The 26,679-nt window shown below is 40.6% G+C and overlaps 2 protein-coding genes across 8 annotated transcripts in view; one reads left to right on the top strand and one right to left on the bottom strand.

Annotated features, from left to right (window-relative positions):
• Positions 1 to 13,309: 13,309 nt before the first annotated feature.
• On the bottom strand, positions 13,310 to 13,906 carry LOC142173733 (uncharacterized). Its single transcript, XM_075239373.1, has one exon. It carries the CDS (start codon positions 13,904 to 13,906, stop codon positions 13,310 to 13,312), a length of 597 nt encoding a protein of 198 aa, XP_075095474.1.
• A 2,356-nt stretch (positions 13,907 to 16,262) lies between these two features.
• The window catches only part of LOC107802592 (DExH-box ATP-dependent RNA helicase DExH7, chloroplastic), a 49,100-nt gene continuing 38,683 nt past the window's right edge, over positions 16,263 to 26,679 (top strand). For 2 of the 7 annotated variants that reach the window (XR_012702973.1, XR_012702974.1), the window contains exons 1-12: positions 16,279 to 16,828; positions 16,930 to 17,057; positions 17,160 to 17,353; positions 18,056 to 18,109; positions 18,537 to 18,690; positions 18,762 to 19,147; positions 19,912 to 20,130; positions 22,694 to 22,805; positions 23,419 to 23,601; positions 24,188 to 24,267; positions 25,111 to 25,233; positions 26,380 to 26,466. Coding sequence is in view for 5 of the 7 variants with exons in the window: in XM_075238666.1 (XP_075094767.1) it covers positions 16,518 to 16,828; positions 16,930 to 17,057; positions 17,160 to 17,353; positions 18,056 to 18,109; positions 18,537 to 18,690; positions 18,762 to 19,147; positions 19,912 to 20,130; positions 22,694 to 22,805; positions 23,419 to 23,601; positions 24,188 to 24,267; positions 25,111 to 25,233; positions 26,380 to 26,466 (2,031 nt within the window). In the remaining 2 variants the exon portion in view is untranslated. Of the gene's footprint in view, positions 16,829 to 16,929; positions 17,058 to 17,159; positions 17,354 to 18,055; positions 18,110 to 18,536; positions 18,691 to 18,761; positions 19,148 to 19,911; positions 20,131 to 22,693; positions 22,806 to 23,418; positions 23,602 to 24,187; positions 24,268 to 25,110; positions 25,234 to 26,379; positions 26,467 to 26,679 lie in introns of all 7 variants that reach the window. The other 5 variants (XM_075238666.1, XM_075238667.1, XM_075238663.1 and 2 more) reach the window with 5 other exon arrangements.

Here is a 26,679-nt window from a genome sequence, read left to right as displayed (position 1 = left end):
GCCAGTGGAGGCACTCAGACTCCCGTCGCTCGCACACCTGAGTAGGTTATTCAGGGACTTCAGACACCGGAGGCACCACCAGCCTAGCTAGTTGCGGTTGCTCAGGATTATGTGGTTCCTGGTATGCCTGAGGATGATCAGCGAAGGTTGGAGAGGTTTGGGAGACTTCAGCCACCACCTTTCAGTGGCACAGAGCGAGAGGATGCTCAGGACTTTTTGGACAGGTGTCAGAGGATACTCTGTACTGCTGGTATTTTGGAGACTTGTGGGGTCTCATTCACTACCTTTCAGTTTTTTGGGGCTGCACTCAGATGGTGGGAGACTTACGAGAGGCGTAGGCCTGTTGGCGCAGCACCCCTTACTTGGCAGCAGTTCTCCGTGGTCTTTTTGGAGAAGTTCGTGCCTGGATCCCGTAGAGAGGAGCTGCGCAGACAGTTTGAACAGCTTCGCCAAGGTGATATATATGTCTGTGACAAAGTATGAGATGCGGTTCTCTAAGTTTGCCCGTTATGCTATCTGGTTAGTTCCCACGGACAGGGAGAGGATCATGAGGTTTATTGATGGTCTCACTTGTCAGCTACAGTTGCTCATGACTAGAGAGAGGGTTTCGGGTGCTACTTTTGATGATGTTGTCGATATTTCTCGGCAGATTGAGATGGTCCGTGGTTAGGAGAGGGTTGAGTGGGAGGCCAAGAGGCCTCGTGGTCAGGGTGGATACAGTGGTGCTCCTTTTGGGGGTCAGTTCCAGCACGGTAGAGGTCGTTATTTCAGACAGGCTTAGTCAGCTCGGCCATTTCACCGTTGTGCATCATCTGGCCATGGTTCTCACAGTTCTCATTAGGGCCGCTCATCATTTAGTGCCCTTCCAGCTCAGAGTTCGTCCCGTGCTCCACCTGTTCAGGGCTCTTCCATGCCAGGCTCTTCTACCAGTTATCCCAGTGCTAGTGGTTCCCTTCAGTTTCCGCCGCCAGCATCAGGGAATTATTTTGAGTGTGGGGAGCTTGGGCATATGTGGAGGCAGTGTCCTTGTCGTCATGGAGGTCTATCTCAGCAGAGGAGTCAGCCTCTGACTTCAGCACCAGTTACCTCACCACCCGCCCAGTCAGCTCGGGGTAGAGGTCAGTCAGCTAGGGGTCGCCCTAGAGGGGGAGGCAGATTAGGGGGTGGTCAGGCCCATTTCTATGCCCTCCCTGCCAAACCAGACGCTATTGCTTCAGATGCTGTGATTACAGGTATTGTCTCAGTTTGTCACAGAGATGCCTTTGTATTATTTGACCCTGGTTCCACGTATTCATATGTTTTCTCGTATTTTTCCCATTTTTTGGATATGCCCCATGAGTCTCTAGTTTCTTCTGTTCATGTATCTATTCATATGGGCAATACTATTATTGTGGACCGCGTATATCGGTCATGTGTAGTGACTATTGGGAGTTTGGAGACCCAAGTGGACCTTTTGCTGCTCAGTATGGTCGACTTTGATGTGATATTGGGTATGGATTGGTTATATTCATGTCATGATGTTCTAGATTGTCACACTAAGACGGTGACGTTGGCTATGCCGGGAATTCCGAGGGTTGAGTGGAGCGGTTCTGTAGATTATGTACTAAGTAGGGTGATTTCATATTTGAAGGCTCAATGCATGGTTGAGAAGGGTTGCCTATCTTATTTGGCTTTTGTGAGGGATGTTAGTGCAGAGACTCCTGTCATTGATTCTGTTCCGGTGGTACTTGATTTTCCGGATTTGTTTCCTGCAGACCTGTTGGGCAAGCCGCCTGACAGGTATATTGACTTTGGTATTGATTTGGTGCCGGGCACTCAGCCCATTTCTATTCCACCATATCGTATGGCACCGGCGTATTTGAAGGAATTGAAAGAACAACTTCAGGAACTCCTTGATAAGGGGTTTATTCGACCTAGTGTGTCATTTTGGGGTGCACCGGTTCTGTTTGTGAAGAAGAAGGATGGTTCCATGAGAATGTGTATTGACTACAGGCAGTTGAACAAGGTCATGATCAAGAACAAGTATCTTTTTCCTCGTATTGATGACTTATTCGACCAGCTTCAGGGAGCGAGGGTGTTCTCCAAGATTGATTTGAGGTCCGGTTATCACCAGCTGAAGATTCGGGATTCAGATATTCTTAAAACAGCTTTCAGGAGCCAATATGGCCATTATGAGTTCTTGGTGATGTCTTTTGGGCTGACCAATGCCCCAGCAACATTTATGCATTTGATGAACAGTGTATTCCAGCCCTATTTGGACTCATTCGTCATTGTATTCATTGATGACATCCTGGTGTACTCTCGTAGCCACGAGGAGCACGTTCAACATTTGAGGATTGTATTACAGAGATTGAGAGAGGAAAAACTTTATGCAAAGTTCTCCAAATGTGAGTTTTGGCTCAATTTAGTAGTATTCCTGGGGCACGTGGTGTCCAGTGAGGGTATTCAGGTGGATCCGAAGAAGATAGAGGCGGTGCAGAGTTGGCCCAGACCGTCCTCAACCATGGAGATTAGGAGCTTTCTTGGTTTGGCGGGTTACTACCGTCGCTTTGTGGAGGGATTTTCATCTATTGCATCGCCCTTGACCAAATTGACCCAAAAAAGTGTTCCATTCAGGTGGTTGGATGAATGTGAGGAGAGCTTTCACAAGCTCAAGACTGCTTTGACCACAGCTCCAGTATGTTAGTTCTACCATCAGCTTCAGGTTCTTACACCGTGTATTGTGATACCTCGAGGATATGCATTGGTTGTGTTTTGATGCATGAGGGTAGGGTGATTGCCTACGCCTCGCGCCAGTTGAAGACCCATGAGAAGAACTATCTTGTGCATGATCTTGAGTTAGCAGCCATTGTTCCCGCCTTGAAGATTTAGTGTCATTATTTGTATGGGGTTCATTGTGAGATCTATACTGATCACCGGAGTCTGCAGTATCTGTTAAAGCAGAAGGATCTTAATTTGCGTCAGTGAAGATGGTTGGAGCTTCTTAAGGACTATGATATCACTATTTTCTACCATCCGGGGAAGGCCAATGTGGTGGCCGATGCTTTGAGTCACCGGGCAGAGAGTTTGGGGAGTTTAGCATATCTTCCAGTAGTAGAGAGACCCTTGGCATTGGATGTTCAGGCCTTAGCGGGCTATCTTGTCAGATAAGATATTTCGGAGCCTAGTCGGGTATTGGCTTGTGTGGTCTCCAGGTCTTCTCTTTATGACCGTATCAGGGAGCGTCAGTATGATGACCCCCACTTGCTCGTTCTTTAGGACAGGGTTCGGAGAGGTAATGCTAGGGATGTGACTATTGGTGATGACGATGTGCTGAGAATGCAAGGCCGGATATGTGTGCCTAATGTAGATAGGCTTCGAGAGTTGATTCTTGAGGAGGCCCACAACTCGAGGTATTCCATCCATCCGGGTGCCTCGAAGATGTACCAGGATTTAAGGCAACACTATTGGTGGAAGCGTATGAAGAATGATATAGTTGGGTTTGTGACTCGGTGTCTCAACTGTCAGCAGGTTAAGTATGAGCATCAGAGACCGAGTGGCTTGCTTCAGAGATTAGAGATCCAAGAGTGGAAGTGGGAGCAGATCACCATGGACTTTGTAGTTGGGCTCCCACGAACTTCGAGGAAGTTCGATGATATTTGGGTTATTATGGATCGGCTGACTAAGTCCGTGCACTTCATTCCAGTTGGTACTACTTACTCTTCAGAGCTGTTGGCTGAGATTTACATCCGAGAGATCGTTCGCCTACATGGTGTCTTAGTTTCCATCATTTCAGATAGGGGTACTCAGTTCACATCGCAGTTTTGGAGGGCCGTGCAGCGAGAGTTGGGTACTCAGGTTGAGTTGAGCACAACTTTTCACCTTTAGACGGACGGGCAGTCCGAGCGCACTATTCAGATATTGGAGGACATGTTGCGCGCTTGTGTCATTAACTTTGGGGGTTCATGGGACTAGTTTCTGCCACTCGCGAAGTTTGCATATAACAACAGTTATCAGTCGAGTATTCAGATGGCTCCGTACGAGGCTTTATATAGGAGGAGGTGTAGATCTCCGGTTGGATGGTTTGAGCCGAGTGAGGCTAGGCTCTTAGGTACAGACTTGGTCCAGGACGCATTAGATAAAGTGAAATTGACTCAGGAGCGGCTTCGCATGACGCAATCTAGGTAGAAGAGCTACGCGGATAGGAAGGTCCGTGATGTGTATTTTATGGTTGGGGAGAAGGTTTCGCTGAAGGTATCACCCATGAAGGGTGTTATGAGGTTTGGGAAGAGAGGCAAGTTGAGCCCCCGGTTCATTGGGCTTTTTGAGGTGCTTTAGGGGATAGGGGAGGTGGCTTATAAGCTTGCCTTGCCACCCAGCTTGTCGAGTGTGCATCCAGTGTTTCATGTTTCCATGCTTCGGAAGTATATTGGAGATTCGTTCCATGTTTTGGATTTCAGCATGGTTCAGTTGGAGGGTGATATGACTTATGATGTGGAGCCAGTGGCTATTTTGGATCAGCAGGTTCGAAGGTTGAGGTCAAAGGATATAGCTTCAGTGAAAGTGCAATTGAGAGGTCAGCCTGTGGAGGAGGCCACCTGGGAGACTGAGCGGGAGATGCGGAGCAGATATCCACGTCTATTCGATACTCCAGGTAAGTTTCTAGACCTATTCGAGGACGAACAAATGTTTAAGAGGGGGAGGATGTAACGACCCGGCCTGTCGTTTCGAGAGTTATAGCCCGTTTTTCCTATTTCTACTTCTTTTTGTGTTATTCAGCTATATTATATTATACAGGGTTAGTTGATTTGGGACCGGAGTAGTTTCAAAGTGAATTGAGACACTTAGTCTCTTAAGTAGAAACTTAAGTTAGAAAAGTCAACCAGATGTTGACCTATGTGTAAACAATCTCAAATTTGAATTATGATGGTTCCATTAGCTCCGTTAGGTGATTTTGGACTTAAGAGTGTGTCCGAAATGTGATTTGAAGGTCCGTGGTAGAATTACGCTTGAATTAGAGAAATTGGAAATTTGGCGATTTCGGTCGGCATTGGAAAATTTAATATCGGATCGGAATAGAATTTCGGAAGTTGGAGTAGGTTCGTAGTGTTATTTGTGATGTGTGTGCAAAAAATTGAGGTCATTCGTACGTGGTTTGGTTGGTTTCAACATCGGTTGCCGAATTTGGAAATTTAGAAGTTCTTAAGCTTGAATTCGAGGGTAATTTGATGATTTGATGTTGTTTTGAGTGATTCAAAGGTTCGACTAAGTTGGTATGTTGATATATGACTTGTTGGTATTTTTGGTTGAGGTCCCGAAGGCCTCGGGGTGATTCCGGGTGGTTAACGGATTTGTCAAAGTTAGAAAAAATGCAGTTGAAGCTGCTGCTACTGCTATTTTTGCACCTGCGGAAGAAAGAGTCGCAGGTGCGAGGCCGCTGGTGCGCGTGGGGAGTTCGTAGGTGCGGGCAATGCTGGGCTAGGCAGGTTGCGCAGGTGCGAGTTGGAGGTCGCATCTGCGAGCCCGCAGGTGCGAAACCTGAGGCGCAGATGCGAAAAGGAGAATGCCAGACAGGTTTCGCAGAAGCGGAGGAAACGCACAGGTGCGCTTTCGTAGGCGCGAGATTTTTCTGAAGATGCGGAAAACGTGAGGCCAAGGCTGGAGCGCAGGCGCAAAGGATTTGGCCATACCTGCGGGCCCGCATGTGCGAGGCCTGGAGTGCAGGTGCGGAAGCTGGGGAATTAAGTGGAGTTCGCGGATGCGGCGCCTTGACCGCATGTGCGGAAAAAGAGTCCGCAGGTGAGAAAAACCTGGGGCAGAAACCTTAAATAGAACCCTTCGCGAATTTGGAGTGATTTTTGAAGGGTGATTCAAGGGCTATCAGTGAAGTAAGTTGCTTGAGCCCTAATACTCATATATATTGTGATTTCCCGTTGATTAATCATGTAATTAGTAATTTAAGGATTTGAAGGATCAAACGATGTTGGATTTTGATGATTTTGGTATGGTTAGATTCTTGAGCAAATGAGCTTTCTAGTTTTATGAATTTTGTTGGATTTCGAGACGTGGGCCCAGGGGCCAGGTTTGAACCAATTTTGAATTTTGGTCTAATTTTGTAGCTTTTCTTGTGGAATTTATTCCATTAGCGCGTATTGATGGTATTGTATTGATTGTGAATAGATTCGGAGCATTTGGAGGCCGAGTCGAGAGGTAAGAGCATTGCGGGGTAGAGATTTGACCGGTTTAAGGTAAGTAACGATTGTAAATCTAGTATTGAGTGTATGAAACCCCGGATTTCGTATCATTTACTACTTGAGGTGACGCACATGCTAGGTGACGGGTATGTGGGCATGCACCGTTGGGGATTTGTGACTTGGTCCGTCCCGTAGCAACTGTAAAGTTGAATATTTTGTTGAAACTATATGATACATATATGTTTTAGAAAGAGTTTCTGTAAATTCGGTTGAATGCCATGTTTGGGCCTTGTGCCAGTGTTGTTTGGACCCTTAGGGGCCTTTTCTTACGATCCTCTCATTATTTTCGATTGGAAATCTATACTCACTCATGATTATACTTGTTTACTGCATAACTCAGTTTTATGACTCTATTTTTGATGCATATAAATGTTGTTTTGGGCCGAATGCCCTATTTTTACTGAAATGCCCGAGTGGCTTGAAAGATTTATGACTAAGTGAGGTTGAGGGCCTAATTGTGAGGATGAGTGTGGATCGGGGCTGCCCGCCTGCAACATACTTTATTATCATAACACGTGAGTTGTCCGTGCAGATTTTAGCGCTTGGGCTGAAGAAGCCCCTCCGGAGTCTGTACACACCCCTAGTGAGTGCAGGTACCTACTGCGTGCGAGTGTCGAGTGCTGAGTGACTGGGAGGCATGAGTGATTGTGAGGTATGCCCGAGTGGCAAAGAGTGATTGTGAGGTATGCCTTAGTGGCACGAGTTACTGTGAGGTTTGCCCGAGGGGCTGTATATGAGTGATGTTTTGCCCGAAGGGCTGTTTATGATTTCATCATTTTGTTCACCTTTGTATTTTTCCTCTGTTGGAAAGCTGTTGAAAAATATCTTTAAATGATTTTTACTGGAACTGGGTTTAAAAGAGATGTTTTGATTCAAATCCTGATTTTTAAAAGCGTGAGGTATTTTACTAAGATTTCATGATATGAACGTTCTATGCTTTATTGCTCGTCACTACTGCTCAGTCTTTATTTATTGTTGTTACTTACAGAGTTGGCGTACTCACGTTACTCCCTGCACCTTGTGTGCAGATCCAGGTGTAGCTGGACACGGTAGCGGTTGTTGATTGTTCTGATTGCAGATTTTTCCGGGGATAGCAAGGTAGCTGTCTCGCGATCGCAGCCCTGCTCTTCTCCCACTTATCTTCCTCTAGGTGTATTTAGCTATTTTTCAGGCTGAGTTAGCCTTGATATTGTTAGACATATTGTAGTAGATGCTCATGACTAGTGACACCCCGATGTCGGACTTTTCCTTCCGCACTTTTATTTTGATTGAAACTCATTTATGAAGGTTTTTATGTTAAATAATATTGAAATTATCTTTGAAATAAAAATATCGGTTTGTTTTGGAAATGAGTCGGCTTGCATAGTTCCATGATAGGCGCCATCACGACAGGGGTTAGTTTGGGTCGTGACATCTTCACCAGATACAAATCTCATCTCAGGCATCACCACAGACAAAGGCTCAGCATAAAAATGAAGAGAAGGAGAAGGAGCAGGGTTAATACTGACTTGGGGCTCTTGAGAGGACCCCTGAGTTGGATCCTCCGAGGAGGGATCAGGTCCTTCATTAGGTACCCAGTAGTATTGTCCTATGCCGACTGTTTAACAGGCACAAGCTCTCTACCTTCTATCAAGGTCTTAGGCTCTTCCCCTTGAGGCTCAGACCCATCCTCACCTCCTTCGGTAATAACCCCTTCAGCCGCTATATATAGCATATTTCCTATTGCTTCTTTCTCTTGTAACTCCATGGAAAATGCAGGAGAATGAGGAGTGTTATATGTGGACTCAAGAATAGGAATTGTCTTTGTTGATTCAGCATTCTTAGGACCAGCTGTTTGGTCTGCATTTGAGCCTTCTCCCACAGGAAGATTGGAGATTTCCTGATTTTCCTGTTCGTCAACTGTACCCTTTTAACCTAGTTTTTCTGGCGAGGCGAGAGGAGTGCTCGTAGCAACAAACGTTTTAGGAGTCAAGGTTTTGCGACTCCGATGAGAACCAGAACTCAATTGGGTAGGGGAAGAGACTGAGTGTGGTGGTGACTCTGTCCTAGGGTTGTGGTTAGTTGTGGTGTTGAATGAGGAGTCTAACATAAGTGTTTTAACTGGTAGGGACTCAATGAGGGTGTTACTTGGAACACCCGAGGCTTCTTGATTTTCAGTCATGGTGAGAAGTGATGAGTTGAAGAGGAGGGATTGGTAGTTTGAAGAGAGAAGGACGAAAGAAAATTTTAAAGTTTGATGTGAGGAGTTGTGACACTGATGGATGTATTTAAGATGGATGAGGGACCGGTTAGGAAAAGGCGGTAGTTTCGGGAGTCGAGTCGCTTAGCAACGGGTGAGGCGTTTGGGTTCAAAAGACGCAAAGAAAAGAAACTGACACACTGATGATGTGGCACTGTTTTATCTGTTCAAAATTATGCACGAGAGAATAGAGAAACTACTAACCTGTGTCTGGAGAACCAGGTTCCCTGACGGATCTTGCAAGTGTAAGCTTTACTCTTTTTACCAGCATCAACTACTTTGTAATCATCATGCATGTCTACCTGTAACGATATAGAGATGAGTTAGACTTTGCCAGAAAATACATTTTAGCTAATTTTACCTGTTCATTTCTTTCGTAGCCAATCATTGAGGGACCATATTCTCAGTTGGGTTTTATCAACCCCAGTGCCAGGTGATTTCTTTCAAAATGTTCTCTGCTCAATATTTTGGTGAATATGTCTGCAATCCCATCTTCTGTGCTACAAAATGTCATACAGATAAGCCCCTTTTCAATATTGTCTCTGAGGAAGTGGTGACGCATATCAATGTGCTTGGTTCTCTTATGTTAGACTGGATTCTTGGCCATGTTGAGTGCACTTGTATTGTCACACAGGAGAGGCACACAGTAGAGAACACTCCAAAGTCTTCCAACTGCTGTTTGATCCACAGCAATTGAGCACAGCAAGAGGCAGGTGCTACATATTCGGCTTCTGCAGTTGAGAGTGCCACAGAGTTTTGCATCCTTGTACCCCATGAGATTAGACAGGAACCCAGAAAATGTGCCATTCCAGATGCGCTTTTCCTGTCCACCAGATATCCTGCATAATCAGCATCAACATACCTAATAAGATCAAAGTTGTCTTCTTAGGGATAATAGAGAACTAGGTCCTGCGTTCCTTTGAGATATCTCAATATTCTTTTGGCAGCCTTCGGATGAGATTCCTTTGGATTAGATTGAAACCTTGCACATAGTCCCACGCTGAACATAATGTCTGGTATGCTTACAGTGAGTTACAAGAGTGACCTTATAATGCCTCTATACATGGTCTGATTTATAGGGGAACCAGGTTCATCCATGTCTAGACGAGTGACTGTGGCAATATGAGTGTCAATAACTTTTGATGCTTCCATGTCGAATCTTTTCAGCAGCTCTCTGATGTACTTCTGCTGACTTATCAGTGCTCCCTTTTGAGATTGCTTCACCTGAAGTCCCATGAAGAAATTTAATTCTCCCATCATGCTCATCTCAAACTCACTCCCCATGAGTTTTGCAAACTTTTCACACAGAGAGTCGATTGTGGTTCCAAAGATGATATCATCAACATATACTTGCACAATGAGCATGTTCCTCCCTCATTTCTTCAGAAAAAGAGTGTTGTTAATTTTTCCTCTTGTAAATCCATTTTCTAGAAGAAATTTTGACAACCTTTCATACCAAGCCCGGGGAGCCTGCTTTAGCCCATACAATGCCTTGTCCAGTTTGAACACATGCTCAGGATGCTCGTGATTCTCAAATCCAGGTGGCTTCTTGACATAAACTTCTTCTTTTAGGAAGCCATTCAGAAATGCACTTTTGACATCCATTTGGAACAATGTGAATCCCATATGAGATGCAAAGGCAATAAGAATTCTGATAGCTTCCATTCGAGCAATTGGAGCAAAAGTCTCATCATAGTCAATCCCTACTTCCTGATTTTAGCCTTGAACTACAAGCCTTGCCTTGTTTCTTGTTGTATTTCCAAACTCATCGAGTTTGTTCCTGAATACCCACCTGGTTCCTATAATAGTTCGATCTGCAGGTCGAGGAACCAGGTTCCATACCTTGTTCCTTTCAAATTGATGCAGCTCTTCTTGCATGGCTGCGATCCAATCTGCATCTTTCAATGCTTCTTTGATATTTTTGGGCTCTATTTGAGAAAGAAAGGTTGAGAAGGCAAGTGAGTTTCTAGCTTTTGACCTGGTTTGAATTCCTGAGTCAAGATGAGTGATTATGTTGTCAAGAGAGTGTGAGCTTTTGTGCCTCCAATTTGGTACCCGAGCCTCATTGGTAAAGACCTAGGTACGTCTGACTGAGGTTCTTGGCTATTTCTTATTTCTGCAAGTGGAGTACATTGGACTGCATCGACAACTCTGTTTTCAGCTTTAGTTGTTGTGATTGTGGGACCATGTTCTTCTCCAATGGATGGAGACGTAGTTGCATCATCTTTACTAGATTCCTTGACATGACTCATCATGTTTGCCTTTCCATTTGCCATGTCAATGGCTTCACCTGGAACATATAAAGGTTCTCCATCTTGATCATCATGTCTGTCCTTCTCACAGGAGAGGTGAGATTCATCAAATATCACATGTATACTCTCCTCAATACATTGAGTTCTTTGTTGTATACTTTGTAAGATTTGCTTTGGGACGAGTATCCAGAAAGATTCCTTCATCACTTTTGGCATCAAATTTTCCAAGCGCTTCCTTGCCATTGTTGAGAACAAAATATTTGCAGCCAAATGTCCTCAAATACGTCAGCTTGGGCTTTCTTCCATTCAGCAACTCATAAGGTATTTGCTTTATAAGGGACCTGATCATGCACCTGTTTATCAAGTAACATGCAGTGTTGACTGCTTCTGCCCAAAAAATTTTTGCAATGCCATTGTCAATTAACATTGTCCTTGCCATATCTTTAAGAGTCATGTTCTTCCTCTCTACAACACCATTTTATTGTGGTGTTCTTAGAGCTCAGAAATTATGAGTAATGCCATTTTCGACACATAAATTCATCGAATTTGGCATTATCAAATTCTATCCCATGGTCAGATCTGATGCAAGTTACATTACCTCCCATCTTCACTTGGATCTTCTTGACAAAAGCAACAAATACTTGGAAGGTTTCATCCTTGGTTCTGAGAAACAGGGTCCAAGTGAATCTGGAGTAGTCATCCACTATCATAAAGATATATCTTTTTCCTCCTCTCCCTGTCACCCTCATAGGTCCACATAGATCCATATGAAGAAGATCAAGTGGCCTTGAGGTGCTAACTTCTTTTTGGGGCTTGAAAGAGGATCTGACATACTTTCCTTTTACACACGCATCACACACCTTGTGTTCCTTGAAGCTTGACTTGGGCAGACCACGAACCAGGTCCTTCTGGACTAGTTTGTTCAGTAGTGAAAAGCTTGCATGCCCCATCCTTTTGTGCCATAATTCGACATCATCATCAACAGCTCTTAGACAACTGAGATCACCACTGTGCAGGGACTCAAAATCAGCAACATAGATGTTCTTGTATCTCTTGGCCACTAACACCACTTCACCAGTCACAAAATTTGTGCATATTTTTGAAACAAATTCCACCTTGTTTCCCTTGTCACATATCTGAGAGACACTCAACAGGTTGTACTTCAGACCATTGACATAGTACATATTTTCAATGGAGTAAGAGAGTGACTTGTCAATCATTCCAACTCCCAAAATGTATCCATTTTTGCCATTTCCAAAGGATACACTCCCTCCTTGTAGTGCCTTTAGTGAAAGGAAATCGTTTGTACTTCTAGTCATGTGCTTTGAGCAACCACTATCCATATACCATTGTTGGCTGCTCCCCTTCACTGCTCCCTGCACAAGGAAATCAAAGGTTAGATTTAGGAACCTAAATAAGTTTGGGTCCCTTGTAATAAGAAAAAGGATGAATGAGAGTTCTTTTGGTCCAAGCAGGAATCATGCGTCTTTTATATGAGGGACCAGGTTCTCTATCAGTAGTTACCTTCTTAGCAAACACTTTGTTCTTCTGATGAGACTGAAACTTAGCCTTACAGGTTTCCTTAAAGTGCTAGTGTTACCACAGTGAGTGTAGAGCCATTGTCATCTCTACACTTGAGTGATTTTTCAAGATCACTCTTGACTCTACCTAGTTCTTCCTGAAGTTGTTTGTTCTTCTCAAGTTCAGCACACAGACTAGTTTTCACCGATTTTATCTGATCTTCAAGCCCAAGATGTATTTCATCCACAACTTTCTTTCCCTTTTGAAAAATCTCATGCTTACCTTCTCCTTTAAGTTCCTCAATTGTATCATTTAGATCTACAACTATTACTAATAGATCATCTCTCTCATTCTCTATGCTAGCAACTATTTTGGTCAAGACATCTTTTTCTTCTTTCAAACTCTCAATAGTTTCTTTCAAATCTACCACAACGACTACTAGGTCATCTCTAGATTGTTCTGCTTCTCCTAATTCCATAAGTAGAGCATTTTTATCACTTATAAGACTGTGGTATGTATCTATTAACATATTTGCTAAATACATGAGTTTTTTAGAAGAATAAGATTTCAGATTTCTCTGAACATCCAGAAAATTTACCTCATCATCGTCGTCGTCGCCTTCATCATCATCAGATTGAGCCATCAAGGCAAAAATAGAGTCATACTCAGTTGCTTCACTTTCTACTACCATCATTGAATTATCACCGTGATTATTATCTTCTTCAAATTCGCTGGATAAGTCTCCCCATGCAGCAAGAACTTGCTTCACAACATTGTCAGCGACGTTCTTTCTCTTGAAGCGTTTATCAGGAACTGGGTTCCTCTTGGCTGCTTTGTCTGTGTTGTGCTTGAATTGATCTTGCTTTAGGAGGGGACAGTCCTTGATGAGGTGTCCTGGCTTGCCACATTTATGACATAGGTCACAATTGTTTGGCTTGCTAGAACTGCCCATTTTTGGAATGCTTCCATTTCTGCTAACCATTTTCTGAAATCTTCTTGTCAAGTAAGCCATATCACCATCCTCACTACTTGAATCATTATTGTCTGTCTTGAGGAGCAGGTTCTTATATCTTTGGGCTTCTTCTTTCATTGTCCTTCTTTTTCTTCATTTCATATGTTTTCAGATTGCCAACAAGTTCATCAATGATCAGCTTCTGCAAGTCCTTTGCCTTTATGATAGCGTTCACTTTGCTTTCCCAAGAACTGGGCAGTACACTAAGTATTTTCCTGAAAAGTTTGTTTCTTGGAATAATTTCTCCAAGAGAGTGAAGCTCATTGATGATAGATGTGAAGCGAGTATGCATGTCCTGGATGGATTCATCATCCTTCATCCTGAAGAGCTCGTATACAGTTGTGAGCATGTCGATCTTGGATTGCTTGATCTGTGTTGTTCCTTCGTGAGTTGTCTGGAGAGTTCCCCATATTTCTTTGGTAGACTGGCATGCCAATATCTTGTTGTATTCATCAAGACCAATGCCACAAACGAGAATTTTCTTTGCACGAAAATTCTTTTCTATGGCTTTTCGGTCGACGCCATTGAATTTTTTTCTTGTTTTGGGAATGGTTACAGCAGGGTCGCCACTGGTTTTTATGGGAACGAAGGGTCCATCATAGATGACGTCCCAGAGCTTGGAATCTTCAGCCACGATGAAGTCGTGCATCCTGATCTTCTACCATCCATAATACTAGCCATTGAACCTTGGTGGCCTGTAGGTAGACTGACCTTCTTCAAAGTTTGGTGGAGCAGCCGTGAGGATCCTTTATAGGTGTTAGCCTGATAGAAAGAACCTGCTCTGATACCAATTGATAGAATTCGAGAGTCCACCAAACTATATAGAGAACCAGGTTCTCTATTAGTTTCCCCAGATTACGCACACATAACAGTAAGTAAATGACACTGAGAGTTTTTAGGTGGAAAATTCCCAACTCACGGGATTAAAAACCACGACCTACCCTTGTAGGATTTCAACTTTACTACTGAGCAAACTTTTAGATTACAGCCTATTGTAACCTAGGAATTAACCTCTTAATCCCTCACTAACTTGTAACAACTCTATTACAAGCCACTTTGTAATAACTTTATTACAAAGACTTTACAACTCGACTAACTCTAGCCAAGACACAAACACAAGGGCTTATGATTTACAAAGGGTTTCCTACATAATACTTCTAAGTAAGCTAAGTAGGAATTACAAGTAAGAACGTTTACAAAGGTACAACTAAACTAAGGACATATAATAACTTAATATGAGGAACTAGTCCGTAGCAGTGTTGTTCTTTGTTCTTGATGCACTTGAGAATCATTTTCAGGATGATCAATCACTGTGGGAGTGCTTGAGTGAATTCTCTAAGTGTTCAAGTAATGTTTTATCTTTGGTTTAATGTTAGGGTAACATTGATGACATCACTTGAATGATGTAAGCAACTTGAGTACAAGATCCTTCCCAATTGAGTTGACTGCTGCACTGTGCTGTACTGTTGCGCGAGCAGACAGCCACTTTCCAGCCGTTGGAGGGTTGACTGTTCCCCTTGTTGATTCTTTAGCTTCTTAAAGACTGACGAACCTCTCAAGCTTAAGTCTGGTTATTTCCACATGCTTGAGAATGTGCATCAGGTTCTTTATCTGGTTCTTGACATTAAGTTTGTTAGATCATCAAAACATAAAATAAGGTGCTTATAACCTATCAGAAAATCACTAAAATTTTAAAAAGAATATAATTTTGAACCTATAATTTTAAAAGTGTAATGGGTTCATTGTAAGACAATATAGTTAAATTCGTCAAACATAAATTCTAGATTCACCTCTTTATCATAGTGCACCCATCCATTTGAAATTCTAGTTCCACTTTTGTTAAGTCAAACTTGTAATATTATTTCGGACGAAAAAGAAGGTCGTGTAAAATTTATGTTTCGTTCTTGTTTTGATTGTTTTTAAATTATATTAACTATATACACAGTACATGTATAATGCAGCTATTTTGTGTCTGATTATGAAGTTATAAATCTTCTTGTCTAGCACAATACATGGTTATAGTTAATCATGAAGGGGAAAAGAAAAGAACTTACAAGAACAAGAGGACTAGTGCTTTACGTCAAAAATTAGAAGTTGATTGTTACAGTGTTAGCTTTTGCCATGTAGAAGTAACGTGAGTTAAGAACTGTAAGGATGTTGGCTAGTTAATTTGGAATGATATATGTTTACCCGGAAAATGGATAACAATTGAATTTGTGTGTGATTTTAAGGATACATGATATATAATTTGGTATAAATAGAGAAAATATACATATCGGGCATCGAAATTAGCTATAAACGAAATAAATGTAAACCGAATGAATCAATCGGCCTAGACCCTCAAGTCTGATCACCCTCAAACTGAATGAAGGGTAAACTAATACAAGAATAAAATGACTGAATATTGGGAACTAGAAGAAAAGCAGTATCTTGCTTTTTTATTTTATATATCTATCCTTCTACAAATGATCAGACCCCCTTTATATAGCAGAGAAGTACTATTCTTAATAGAATTTCTAAATACAACAAGGAATCCTATGATAGATTAATTAATTGGCCTCTCCTTAATATGCGCCGGAATTTCCGCCGAGATTCTCGCCTAATTGCGGATATTCCGGCTTTCTATTTTTTGGCTCGATAAGCTTTCCTCGATCTTGGCCGATCTCGATCTTGATCGGTCTCTATTTTGCTCGTTCTCGACCTTTGATCGGTCTTTGGGTCACGGACTCGACAACCTCACTTCGCAATATGTCTCGATATTCACGAGGTTGAACTTTGCACGGTCATGTTCTACTTTCGATAAGTCACGTGAAAGGCAGGCTCGATTTTGACCGTATACAATGTACAAAGATATATTTGGGGCCATGTAAAAGCTTTCAGAACACGATGGAGGAAACTGAAAGCTACAAAACCTTGTGGATGAAAATTGTAAAAACTATTCGTAGAAATGGGATTTATAAGTTACATTCATGTGTATAAGTTGCCTAGGCTATTGCGATTTATGAGTCCTATGACTAATTGCGATTTATGATTACTCGCATTCTATTCATAACTAGCAGTGTATGTTTCGTATAGTTAAATGGGATTTATAAGCGGCATTCGCCAATGCTCCTGTCAACTCTCCCGTCAAAACTCTGTAGTCTGTACTGACTGTACCCCGCTCATTGATAAATCGTCCTTCCATCGCCATTGTTACTTCTTTCATTTCACTGCCTATTCTCTTCACAATATCCCAAGTATAAGTTTCGCTATAAATAGATATGGCACCGAAGAAGAAGAAGCCTCAATCATCCTCATCCAAAGGCAAAGCTTCTTCTTCTTCCACTGGTCCCAAATTGCAAATATCTGCCGAGAACGAGAACCGGCTCCGACGGCTGTTGCTTTATTCCGGCCGATCTACACAATCTCCGGCTCCAACTCCGGCAGAGGATGCTCTCTCTAAAGCACAGAAGGCCAAGAAACTTCGTTCTATTTACGAAAAGCTTTCTTGCGAGGGCTTTTCCGACGATCAAATCGAACGCGCTTTATCCGCTCTCAAGGTACTAATCAAGAAAATGTCTCCACTTACAAAGTTGAGTACTTAAATTCTCCTTTTTAACCGGTCAATTTCATCAAAGAAAAAAAGAATGTAAGTCTATTTGACAAAACATTGACTTCAAGTATTTGAATCAGTAATTTTTTGTATATGATTACGAAGGAGAGAGCTACGTTTGAAGCTGCTTTAGATTGGCTATGCTTGAATTTGCGAGGGAATGAGCTTCCTCTGAAGTTTTCCAGTGGTACTTCTCAATTGAATGAAGGTATTGATGAGAAATTTTTATGTTTAATTTCCAGAATTGGCAAGTGAGGAAAAGTGTTAGGATATAGAAAGTTAAGACACGTTCATACATGCATTTTGGCAGGTTCTGTTGGTATCATATCAACTGCCCGAGAAGATTGGGTTCCTTCAGCAGATTCATCTGTGGCAGAAGTTAAAGATGAGAGAAAACCTGAAGTTTCAGTTGTGCCAAAGGGTCGAAGTGATAGTGAATCTCTACGAACAGTCGAACGTGCACAAGCAGATTGGATCCGTCAGTATATGGAACAACAGGAAGAGGTATTTCTACTTGAAACTTCTAGTTCAACAGAGGGTTATGTAGGTTATGGGGTGAAACTACTGCAGTTTATCTGATTTCAGCTTTTTTGAATTTATCTGATTACAATGAAACTAAAAGGTAAATGAGAAAGGTTCTGCAGGGAAGTGCGTATGCCTAGTTAAACTGCATGCCTTTCTTCTACTTATTGTTTGGTTCCACAGCTAGCTGTTGTCACAGAAAAACTTAACTAAGGTACGCAATGACAGTGAAGGATAATTTTTTCATAAGCACAGTCAAGGATAATTGAAGAATTAGGGCATGAGTCATGACTTGGTTGGCATTTACGAAAACCGAGAATATGGTCTTGGAGAGTGCAATGTTATCAAAAGCAGTACTTGAAGAAAGAATACTACAGTATGTCATTTGAGATTTTTAGAGAAGCGAAATAGAAGGACATTATCTTTTCACAAAAAGACAGACATTTTACAGTTGATACTAGCAATTGTGTCTGGTTTAACGTCACCCCTTTTCCAATCAATGCACCGTGTAGTGTAGGATATGGCTGGATGCTGTACAAATCTCTCTTTAATCCCACTTGGATCAGAAGGAAATTACTCAATTTTTTAATCTTAAATTGCCCAATATCATAAATCTAAAAACCACTGAAATTTGAAGTATTTAACTCTGAGTCCGTACAATCTTCTTTTACTATGAGTTTGCAGGATGAAGCTGAAAGTTGGGAATCTGGTTTGTTTGACGATGGTTCTCTAGAGCAGGTAATGTCATGGCGACTTTTTCCATATTTTAACCCTAATAGAGCATTAGTTCATATGATATGTGTTACAGCCTCTTTAGACATGACTATCTGATGATGTATGTTTTCCTTTCCATTGTCCAGTTCATTGTTATATGTTTAGGCTTTAGATTGGGCTGGTGGGGGGAGTAGATATATGGTCTAAATTCTCCGAAAGCTTGTAATGCTATTTCTCTTGCGAGAATGACCTGTTAATTTTAAAGTTGAATCTAGATATAGTAACAAGTATTACCTTCAAGCATTTATCCTTTTTTCCTTTTGTATCAAACTGAATTTTGTCTATTCTACTGATGCAGAGTAGATATAAGGTCTAGATCCGTCAAGGACTCTTAATCGAAAAATCTGAAAAGCATGCTATTGTCCTTGATTCATGTTTTGTTGGTCAACAGGTCTCGCGAAAAAGGCGTAGTGTTGAGTCTATTGTCCAAGAATTTCATAATGCGAGGCTGGAAGCTATTCATGCAAAAGAGCGTGGTGACAAAAAGAGCCATGAACAAGTTAGCAGAACCATTCGAAGGATCAAGCAGGAGATATCTGCTCTAGGTGGGAAAAATTTCTATATTGGGCTTTCATTCCATTCCATTAGCAAGGTTGACTTATGAAATTTACTATAGGACTACCGGATGATATCCTGGAATCTGCACATGAAAGTGCTTCCGACCATGCAGTGTTGGACACATCTTCAGAGAAGCTTGATGTTGATAATGTTCCTTCACACAATTTCAGAACGTCTCATGAACAGGAGATCGGAATTGATGAAAAGGTGGCTGTCAATAGCAGTTCCAATGAGTTCACTGAAAACAATCCATCAAGTGGTCCTATAGATGATAAGGTGGCTCCAGGAGGAGAAGCAGAAGACGTAGAGCTTGGTGATTTCTTATTTGAAGAAGTTTCCTCTGCTGATGTGTCATCTACGATACTAGAACTGCAGAAGAAAGAAAAGATGAGAGAATTATGTAGTCAGAAAAACTTAGAGAAGTTAGAAGGTATATGGAAAAAGGTAAAAGTTTGGTACCTGATCTTATGAGTTAGTTGTAAACTTTTCACTGTAGACTGTAGTCTAGACCTCTTTAGTAAAACCTAAAGATAAAGAAGATTTAGAGCTCCTCGTTTGATTTAAAGAAGGATACAACAGGATAAAGATGCCTAGTCAATAGTCTAATCTAATAGCTGTATCTAAATTGGGTGACTTCTTCTCGGTGGAAGGAATTATGTTTTCATTGTTTTCCTTTTCTATGTAATTACTTTGGCAGAAGAAGGTGTAATTGCCTCTAAGCTCTTAGCTTTTGAATATTATTGCACCTGAGGGTGTGGCCTGGATGTCAATGAGGTGGATTTTCACCTTGAAGACTAGGGTTCGAATTCTAGCCAAGACAAATAACGCTTGGTGATATCTTCCAATTTGCCTACACCTTGGTGGGCTAAGTTACCCGGTATACTGTGTTGGTGGGACATAGGAGGTACATGGTAGAATAGTTGAGGTGCGCCCAAGCTAGTCCGAACACCACCGTTATCCCAGGAAAAAAACAAAACAAAAAAGAAAAAGAAAAATTGGTAGTGTTGTAAAGGTAAACTGATGTTGGTAAGTAGGATTAACCTGTGTGGACCTGGCCTGCAGCCTGAAGTTAAATTCCCCCCTCCACTAGCAAAAATGTGAACTGTGGTAGACTTGTGTCTTCCCTTTTCTTCTTGAGGTCTTCTTGCTATTGTTCTTAAGTTTTTGTTCCTTCCTAGAAAGTTTTATAACTGTTGTCATAATTGCAGGGAGATCCACAAAAGATTCCAAAGGCTTTTCTTCACCAACTTTGTCAAAGATCAGGGTGGGAGGCACCAAAATATGCGAAAATATCTGGAAAAGGAAATAATTCACATTACACTGTTAGTATAATGCGCAAAGCCAGTGGGAGGGGTAAGAGCAGAAAAGCTGGAGGTCTAGTAACAATCGAGCTTCCTAGTCAGGATCATACTTCTTCTACTACTGAGGTAGCTTCTAATGCTTTATTGATACTGTCTATGCAATTATATGCCCATAAAAAAGAATGGAAAGAAAAGTCAATGATTATTGCACTAGTGCTGTTTGGCCGCTATGCACACATTTCAGATTATGGGTGTAAAATATACCATAATGGGTAGAAGTGTTGTAGTCACATGAAAATAGGAGTGTGTTATTTACTTATTTATCCTTTGTTTCTTATGAGATAGCAGGGAATATGTTTAGCTATATCTACATTGTGTTGAAGTGGGTGACCAATCATACTTTTATTATTTAGAGAGAGCATACTTTTATTATTTAATTATGTCTTCAACACGTCCCCTCACGTGCAAGCCTGGTTCTCTTATTTTTCATGGGCAAAGTACGTAGAGATTCTTTTTCTGATAATGGGTGGCGATGAGACTCGAACTTAGGACCTACTCTGCTACCATGTTGAAGTCTGTGACCATCTCATCTAAAGCTATTAGAGAGCATACTTTTATTATTTAATTATGTCTTCGACACATTGTTTGTCCCTCTAGTTTTGCAGACTGAATTCTTGGTCAGGCTGTGATATGTGAGGGCCCCTAGAACTGCACTTCTAAATAATATTGAAAATCTTTGGTGTTCTTATTTTACCCTTTTAACCTTTTTTTTAATTAAGCTCTTGATCAATTTCTCCAGAGTTTTTCCAGTTTGCCGTTTAAGCTTGTCCAGTTTGCACTTTGTCACTGCCCAAAACCACACTTCAATTCTTAACATGGTTGCAAGAAAGAAAAGGAAAATGTGAAATTATTGAAACATGAAGGGTGAAGTGACAAAACCCCACTTATTTTCCGACTAATGATGCTATTGAAGTGCATTATCCTGTTAAAACAAGAAAAGAAATACTGTTATAGGGAGCTTTTGCTTTCTGCGGCATAGGTATGTATTGGACTTCACCATGATGTGTTATGACATCAGGCTTAACCCCTTTACGGATTCTCGGTGCTTCTTAACCCCTCCGAGTGTTTAACCGATAGTTCATACAATGTTGGTAAGAGGCAGTTCATAGAGCTCTTAATTTCTCTTCTCTATTTGCTTTTCCCACGGTTGACAGGACTCTGCCATAATTGTGATGCCATTCTCTTATAGAAAAACATATGATAATTTTTTCCATAGGTCTTACTTAATCTGAAGGAATGACATAATTGGAACTTTGATGAACATACAATCTGATGTTGTAGTTTGGAATGATTAGGCAGGACATGTCGGTGCTTCACCTAACCGAGGACATGACTAGCCATAGGAAGGGGTGGAGGTCGAGGATTAAGGTGGTGGGTTGACAGGTAGTTGTGAGTTTCTCATTGGTTTACTAGTAGTACTAGTAATATTCTTGCAGTGGGTCGAAAGTTACTTCCTTCTTGTTAGTTATTGTATCTGGTACTTAGCAACCACGCCCTTTGTTTTTGAAAATTGCTATTGGGATTGTTGCTCCCTGATTATTACTATTTGATGCTACTTTTTCTCCCCTTTTACTGGATATTGTTGCTCCCTGATGGTTACTATTTGATGCTACTTTTTCTCCTCTTTGCTTATCGTATTTCTCCCCCCTCTTTCCTCTTCTTCTTCTCCCCTATTTTTCCTTTCCACCTGTTCTTGAGCTGAGGGTCTATCGGAAACAGCCTCTCTACCTCTCCAAGTAGGGGTAAGGTCTGCGTACACATTACTCTCCCCAGACCCCACTCGTGGGATTATACTGGGTATGTTGTTGTTGTTGTTGTAGTTTGGAATGATCAGTGGTCAAGTTTTAATAGAGCATAAAGGGAAAAATGGTAACTTCTGGGCTGAAGCTGCACATTTAACCTTTTTTTGGAAAGAAGAGATTGACTGAAAGGGAAACATTCCCTCTACAAGAGCTATATTTCAAAGGAAGCCGACAATGAGGGTGTTTGGATTGGCTTTTAAAAAGTAGCTTATAAGCTAAAAGCCAAAAGCCATAAGTTGGTAATACCCAACTTTTGACTTTTGGCTTATTTTTGTACTTTTATGCCTAAAGGTAAGTGCTTTTAAGCACTTTTTATCATTGCCAAACACCACAAAAACTAGAAAAGTGCTTAAAAGCCAATAAGCACTTAAAATAAGCCAATCCTAACAACCTCTATACCTGTTTGGAGAATCATTTGTGCACCAAAAGTATCTAAAATTAACACTCCGTAATTGAAATAATGGTCTGTTTCATCCCCTCAAAAGCCTTATGATTTCTTCCTTTTGGATAGTCCACATAATTGTTTGAGGGTCACACCCATGCTCTATTTTCTCCATTCTGCTTCTATCACCTCTCTTAAGCCATTTCACCAACCTGATTAAGAAAAGCCCTTATCACAAAATTCATGATGTAGCTTTCTGAAAGCAGAAATCTTGTCAATTAACTAAGCAATTGTCTTGGTTAAGCATATAAAATAAATTGGTATTTGCAGAAATTTGTTGTAAAAGAGTACTTGTTAACTTTTTTGTTAATTTGTTATGATTTTTTTGTTTTGAAATGTGAATCTAAACACGATTCTCTTCTTTTATGAACTCTGTTTTGCTCAGGATGCACAAAACAGAGTTGCAGCCTATGCTCTCCATCGCTTGTTTCCAGATCTCCCAGTTCACATGCCAATTACCGAGCCATATGCATCACTTATTTTGCAGTGGGAGGAAGGTGATTTTCTTACTTCACGTGCAGTCACATGTTTAATAGTGATATTATATTAAGCATTTTGATGCCTCAATTTTATATTTCACCCTGATCAAACTGGTCTCTTGTAGGCATAGAGCCCATAATTGATTATCTTATCTTTTTACTGCAAACCTTGCATGATAAACATTGCTCTTTTTTAATTGGTGAAACTTTCATAGAGGTAAGACACCCAATAAACTGGGTCCAGAGGCAAAACTAATGCTATAACTTCTTTGAAAACAAGAATAAAAATAAAAGGAATTTATTAAAAACAAATCCCACGAAAAAAGAATAATCCCTCCAAAATCTATTTCAACCCTTAAAAATGGTTTTGCTGAGCAATGCTAACTTATCACGATCTCTATCAGCATTTTTCAAACATGTAGTCAGCACTAACGGTGCAGACATCAATGTTCATGTTTTAGCTTGCTGCTCGTCTTCTTTCTCTTTTGTTAGTTTTTCTTTCCGTCGATCTCTCAGTGATTGCACGCTCTCATTCACAACCTGCAGAGCCCGGTTCTGTAACAGTTACATTCACAAGGTCTGATCTAATATTTCCACCTCTTTTATGTGCATGGTGGTCTTTTTGGGACAGGTGATTCCGTGATAGATATAGTGGATGATCAAGTGGAACGAAGGACCTATTTCGTGGATTCATTACTAGATGCCAGCGGTTCTGGAAACATAACTCATTGTGATGTCTCCAATAATGCTAGCGAAGAAAAGTTTTTAGAGCCTCACGCCACTGAAGATAAAACAGCGATTGCTGATTTTGCAGGTGAAGTATGCTTATGGATTTCTTTTCTGGTTTGCGTCAGGAAAACTTCAATATGTGATATATTTGCTTGAACACTGCAAAACTTTTGGCAACTCTTATGCAGCTAAGGACTGCTAGTTTTTGAAATTCTTTTTTGCTTTAATTTATTGATTTTGTGTCAACCATGGATCTAGATCAAGTAAGGCTGAACATTTTTTCTTTGGCGTTCACTTTGCTGTTCATTAGCTGGCAATAAAAGATTTATTCTGATGTCTATTGCAGTTCAATCTGTGCCCTTTTAAGTAGATTGATTTTCATTATTTCCTTCTTTTGGGGAAGATATAACTCATTGGCAAGAAAAGCAAAATAAGCGAACTACTTGTCTCGTGCTGGGGAAAATGAAAGTACCTCAAATAGATAATGCTTTCTGTTTGGGTATAGGTTCAGCATTGCCCTTAGGGAGGGTAAAGGGTGAGTTTTAGTTATTGACCGTAACATGATCTTGTATACCAGTTAGTTCTTGTTGGTTTGGAGGCATTAGGGAGTTCACTGCTCTTTCAGAATGTAAAAAGTGGTTTTGCTGACTAACCTCTTTGTTTTTCTGCAGACAGTAATCCAAGTAAAGAAGCAGAAAGTTTCTCTCTGAAAAAGGAGCAAGAGGGTAGAAAGAAGTTAAAGAAGTACCAGGTTAGAGTCTTCCTAGGTCCATACTATTAAAATTATGTTGTCGTTCATCTTGGGCTGCTTGTTACACTTTTAAATAGCTATATAGACATCACAGATGAATAACTCAGATTTGAATGATGGAAGAACTTGAAAGATGACAATGAATAAAAGGTAGAAAAAGATCCTGAAGACAGAAGAAAAAGAACCAGAGGGCTCTAGCGGTTGCAGTTGGAGCTCCATTTTACTTATACTGAGGGCTGTGATATATCTAGTCTTCATTTTCTTTTTTTTGGGTTGGGTGGTGGTGGTGGGGGTGGGGGAATTTGGATTTTGTTGCAAGTTAGGGTTTTCGATTAATATATGATTCTTTACAATATTTAGTTTTAACACAATTGATTACAACAACAACAGCAACAGCAACAACCCGGTGTAGTCCCACAAAGTGGGGTCTGGGGAGGGTAGTGTGTACGCAGCCTTACCCCTACCTTTTGAAGGTAGTGAGACTATTTAACACAATTGATTCTTTTTTGCTTTGTTATAGAGCTTGTCTGCAGCTTGCTAAACCTAGGTTGGTTTCTCACTTTTTCATGTTATTTCATTATTTGGGTTGAGCTTTCATGACTAACAATTGATCGGGGGCAGTTGTTCGCTGGGATTCTGAGGTTTCAGGTTATCAGCATTCACTGAAACGGTGGTCAAAGTGTATCCAGCCTTATATCATGCACTTCTGTAGGAGTCATTACATAGTGGCGTTCCTTATTTCCCTCTTTTCTCTTCATAATTTTGATATATTTTACCATTGATGTCATTTACCTCCTTATCTGCTTTAATTTGTGAAGATATTTAATTATGTCTTTCGTGCAGGAAATGTTGAAATCACGGGCTGGCCTTCCTATTGCTGACTTAAAAGGCAAGATTCTGCATTCACTGGAGGAGAATGATGTTTTGGTCATTTGTGGGGAAACAGGTTGTGGGAAAACAACTCAGGTGTTGAATTCATAAATTTTGCCTTTATATTTTCCAAATTACTTCAATGTTGCAGCGCGCGCGCTGCAGCTTTCACTTGTTTCGGTGCTACTAATTATGTGTTTTGGTCGTGTTTTTCCACTCTTCTGAGAACTTTCTTTCCCTAGTTTTAAGCAATGATCCTAGCTTGACACATTTTGTCAAATAAGGGTAATAGCAAATCAGTGCTTCTAATAGCCTGTTTGGCCAAGCTTTTCCAAAGGCCAAAAGTGCTTTTTTTTTTCTTTCCCAAAAACACTTTTTTTTCTTAACTTAAGGTGTTTGGCCAAGCTTTTTTGGGGAAAAAAAGTGCTTTTGGGAAGAAGCAGAAGCAGTTTCTGAGAAGCAGAAAAAAGTAGTAGCTTCCCAAAAGTAGAAGCAGAAGCAATTTTGACTTTTCTTCTTACCAAAAATACCCTTAACAAAATATAGTATATACCAAAATAACCGTTAAATGTAATACTTAGGATATTAATGTATAAGCATTTTTTCTTATTTTTAGGATAGTTTTCTAATATATAGGGACTTTAGGGGTGAATGATTTTATATTTGTTGAATGATTTTAATATATTTGAATAATATTAAAAGAATTAAAGTACTTTTTAATTTTATTTTCATATTTAACTTAAATAAAATGAAAAGATTTAATTATGGCCTATAATAACAAATTTTTGAGATTCTTTATTTACTTATAATATTAACTATTAAGTAAATCTATTCATGTCCTTATTCGTAATTTGATACTTAAAAGCACTTTTTGAAAAGCTTGGCCAAACACAAATTATTGCTCAAAAGTGCTTTTCAGAGTGATTGGCCAAACACAAACTGATTCTCTTCAAAAGTGCTTCTCAAAATAAGCTGATTTTTTCAGCTTGGCCAAACAGGCTATAATTCTCAGATAATGAACTAATAATAAAATAAAATTTAAAAACTCAAACAGTGAGCTGCGGAGAAGACCCTACTTAGCTAAACAGTTGCTAGAGAAATAAGTCGGCAGAAATATTATCCCAAATAAAGCTTATTGACTTAAGAAGTCAACTAAGATGGTTTTTATGTGCAATGGAGGGTATCTTGTAAATTTACATTCGTTTCTGGAAACACTGAAATCTTACATTTTGATTTTTGTAGGTCCCTCAATTTATACTGGATGACATGATTGAATCAGGACGTGGGGGACATTGTAACATTATATGCACACAACCAAGGAGAATCGCGGTCAGTGCTATCCTTCACTAATCATATATGTGCCTGCACTGGCTGAAACAGAGGCTCTGGAATTAACTTTTTTTTAACTTTCTGCTTATTTGATTCAAAATAAAATGTAATTTTCCTACGCACCTGTTCTACTGACATTCTCAACTTCTATGATAACACTTGTTACTTTGTATATCTTTCACGGAGATGCCAGTACTTTTGCATCTTTTAGCT

This window comes from Nicotiana tabacum, chromosome 19 (assembly GCF_000715075.1).
Source record: "Nicotiana tabacum cultivar K326 chromosome 19, ASM71507v2, whole genome shotgun sequence".
NCBI lineage: Eukaryota > Viridiplantae > Streptophyta > Magnoliopsida > Solanales > Solanaceae > Nicotiana > Nicotiana tabacum.
This window is presented reverse-complemented; position numbering and strand designations above follow the sequence as displayed.

Coding starts and splice junctions, on each gene's coding strand:
- LOC142173733 (XM_075239373.1), bottom strand. CDS start 13,906: ATGCACGACTTCATCGTGGCTGAAGATTCCAAGCTCTGGGACGTCATC.